Genomic DNA, 3,695 nt, shown 5'->3' with positions numbered 1-3,695 from the left:
AAAACTCATGGGGAATAAGGTACCTGTTATCGACTAGTAAGTGTGAACATTTCACGTAATGCTCATACTCGATTCACAAGTTATTTCTATTTCAATACAAATACTACAAAATTCAGCTGCATGCCACCACTGATCATTTACCGATATACACAACTGATAGTATAAAGTAAAGTCTGTCCCGACACACATTGAGAAATACCCCTTTAAATACAATGAACCATGTCTTTTTCCCACCTTCATGAATGAACGAAAACTTACAAAGGAAAACAGACAAAAATCACCATCATCGGGTCAGAAATGGCTTGATCTGTTCCTCGTAACTATACGAAACACAACATCTGACAGTAACATTAATGTTTCAGTCTTGATTCAAATTATCAAAATGTCATTATTTGAATACCTGTGATTGGTAAATCTCTGGTTCTCACTCAGCTTGAATAGCTTCAAAGCATTTAGAATTCCATGGAGTTGTAAAATGGATTCGTTTAAACATGCCTAACTTCTGAAAGCATGGATAATCCGGGGTTTTGTTTTTGGTTTTGTTTTTATAAGAGTGTTTTTTTTTACGAGTTCAATACAGGCTTCATTGGTATATCGAATTTAATTGCTTTTTTAAAGGAAAAAAGGAATTAATCCTTTTCTTTTTGACTCACACTGTACATATTTACAAAGTATCTAAAGTGAGTGCAAAAATTAACCTACAATATACCTTATTACATATCCACCATCCCCATTGCGATCAGTTTCCTTAAAAAGCACTTGCATAAATATCTAGTTTTCTAAATACCATATTTTAATTGTTAAATAACTTGATAGTTTTTAATCCGAGTCAAGGTCACATCAGGCACATTGTGGATGTCGTTCAGTATGTTAAAACTGATGCCTGAATATGAGGCTATAAAACGGCTCAGCTATTGTTGCGGCTGTTAAAGTTCGAAATAAGTACTCGTAAGATTTTCTACTAGTGGCGTACCGATATTCAGAAAAGCGCGATTAATATAAAAAAACACCGGATAGTCCGAATGATTTTTACACGAAATGCGAAAGTCCGCACAGTTTTAGGCGAACATACCTCCCCCTCCACAGCATGGCATTTTACCCGATATCAGCGTCTTCAGAAAATCCGAGGGTTCTGGGATGTCCTCCCACTTGCGGTGAAGGATGCAACGGAAGACGGCCTTGAAAACACGATGTTTGGTGGCGTAGATGAGCGGATTGACGCAACTGTTGAAGACCAGGATCGCAGAGGCGTAGGGTAGGAACGGGTCGCTGTCGTCGTAGAACAGGCAGATGGCAAACGGAGTCAGGCAGAGCAAGAAGGCACAGACGATGTAGAACATGTTCTTGGTGATCTCGGTCTGACGGCGACTCACGTCGGATTTGCGGAGGGTTCCCTTCGTAGCCGTCAATGTCTTGGCATGGTTGCTATTCACGGTAGCTTCTGATTCTGACGCCACTGTCATCTGGGTGGCCATCGACTCGGCTGAGGATTCAGGAGCAGTCACCTTCTTGGCGTGATTGCGGAGATGCTTCCAGATGAGAACATAACAGACGATGATGGTGATGAGAGGGATGGGGTATAACCCAGCAGCTATGATGAGATCGTAGTCGTTGGAGCGGGGATGGGTGGATGGGAACCCACAGTGACGGTACTTCTTGTTGTAGCCGACCGCACCCACGTCTGCGAGTGGTGGGATGAGAGTGACGAGCAGCGGGATACACCAAGCCACTGCCAGCCACACGGCAAGCTTCCTCGGCGTGTAGATGACTCGATAAGTAGTCATAGGCCGCTTGATCAGCAGCAGGCGTTGCAGTCCGATGGAGGCCAGGGTGTACATACTGCAACCTATAGCCGTTGCCTGTACCACGGCAGTCACGCTGCACACCCACTCACCGACAGGCAAGCCGTTCGTGCTGAGCGTGGCGACGACGGTCCACGGGAGGACCAGACAAGTTGACAAGTCCGCTACAGCCAAGTTCACCACGAAGGCGTTGGTGGCCGTACGGAGCTTCTTGGACAACATCACGGCCAGAATGACCATAATGTTGCCCACGGTTCCCAACAGGATCACGATCAGATACATGACGGCCACTATGACTCTCTGGGTGTAGTCATTGAATTCGAATCGCGGGCTCTCCGTCGAATTGCCGATAGAGCCGTTTGCCATTTCATCATCCATGTTAACGTTTCAAGAGATTGTTAAACGTACCCTCTAAAACAAGGATTTCTCGAAGATTAATAGTCTTGAAAAACAAACCGCCACTGGCAACGCCAAATATTAATAGCAGACGGTACTTTTTTTCTCACATGAACATAATAGGACTACAGTAGACTGTAAGAGTCCACTTCTTTAATTCGACCCTAGATGCGTCTGTGACATTAAACGAAACTTAGGTTTCCAGATACGATCAAAACTTCGAGCAGTCAAAACCTTGACACGCAAACTGTCTGAGTAAAGTTTCGATCTCAACGTAGGTTTTTATAGCATCACAACTAGCACACGTTTTCCGGTTGTACGTGCACAGAGTACTAGTATTACTTGTACTCTGTGGTATTATTATATATTACTCATTGGGTGTTTTCCCGTGCACGGTTTACCGCGTCCATAGAATGCAATATGAGACACGCGGATACGAAACTGGTACAAACCTGACTTATCTTTTTTTGTTGCAGAATTGAAAGGGCTACGGTATAGAAGAAAACAAAAATGGAATTAAACCCAAATTTTAGAACTTGTAAACAAGGCATGACAAATAAGATGGAGCGAGTTTCATCAACTTCGTGCAAGGGGGTGAGATTTAAAAGGCCATACGAAAAAAAAACAATACTCACTTTCAGAATCTGCAACCTTCGACTTGGCGTCATGTCGATACAGTGCTGGGGACTGTGGCGGAAAGCTTCTGAAAGAGTGCAGGATCATCCCTGATGTCATTGCACACCTCCTCGATCGTGTGTTGCGCCAAATTCTTTAAATTCTATAAAAGGCAAAAGGAGCATCAATCAACATTCAAACACCAAATATATTGAAGATTTGGGCAAAAATCTTCGATATTTAGAGGAAAATAAATCATTAATTTTGACTGATTTCACCCCAAATTTTCGGAAATTTTATTTTGAAAAGCAAATGTGTCCAGAAATCGAATTGGAATGTGTTCTATGGTCCTCAGGCATCTTTTCAGCAATTTTCAAGCCATTTCATTTTTGGCCAAAATTGAAAAAAATACAAGGGGTAAGCCTTACTTTTTTGATGAAATTTGGCCAAAAAATGAATTTTCTTCAAACTATGCAGAAATTCTTTAAAAGGCAAGAGGAGCATCAATCAACATTCAAACACCAAATATATTGAAGATTTGGGCAAATATCATCGATATTTAGAGGAAAATAAATCATTAATTTTGACTGATTTCACCCCAAATTTTCGGACATTTTATTTTGAAAAGCAAATGTGTCCAGAAATCGCATTGGAATGTGTTCTATGGTCCTTTAGGCATCTTTCCAGCAATTTTCAAGCCATTTCATTTTTTGGCCAAAATTGAAAAAAATACAAGGGGTAAGCCTTACTTTTTTGATGAAATTTGGCCAAAAAATGAATTTTCTTCAAACTATGCAGAAATTCTTTAAAAGGCAAGAGGAGCATCAATCAACATTCAAACACCAAATATATTGAAGATTTGGGCAAATATCATCGATATTT

At 41.2% G+C, this 3,695-nt stretch overlaps 1 protein-coding gene across 1 annotated transcript; it reads right to left on the bottom strand.

The window, feature by feature from the left end:
* Positions 1-220: 220 nt before the first annotated feature.
* LOC119719358 (alpha-1D adrenergic receptor-like) lies at positions 221-2,432 on the bottom strand. The gene has a single exon (XM_038188787.1). It carries the CDS (start codon positions 2,178-2,180, stop codon positions 1,059-1,061), a length of 1,122 nt encoding a protein of 373 aa, XP_038044715.1. The 5' UTR covers positions 2,181-2,432; the 3' UTR covers positions 221-1,058.
* Positions 2,433-3,695: the final 1,263 nt, after the last annotated feature.

Source organism: Patiria miniata, unplaced genomic scaffold (assembly GCF_015706575.1).
Source record: "Patiria miniata isolate m_02_andy unplaced genomic scaffold, ASM1570657v1 HiC_scaffold_8, whole genome shotgun sequence".
Taxonomy (NCBI): domain Eukaryota; kingdom Metazoa; phylum Echinodermata; class Asteroidea; order Valvatida; family Asterinidae; genus Patiria; species Patiria miniata.
The sequence above is the reverse complement of the archived record's forward strand: the minus strand, read 5'-3'. Positions and strand labels throughout refer to the sequence as shown.

Excerpts from the sequence above, each read along its gene's own strand:
- LOC119719358 (XM_038188787.1), bottom strand. The coding sequence starts at position 2,180 with ATGGATGATGAAATGGCAAACGGCTCTATCGGCAATTCGACGGAGAGC.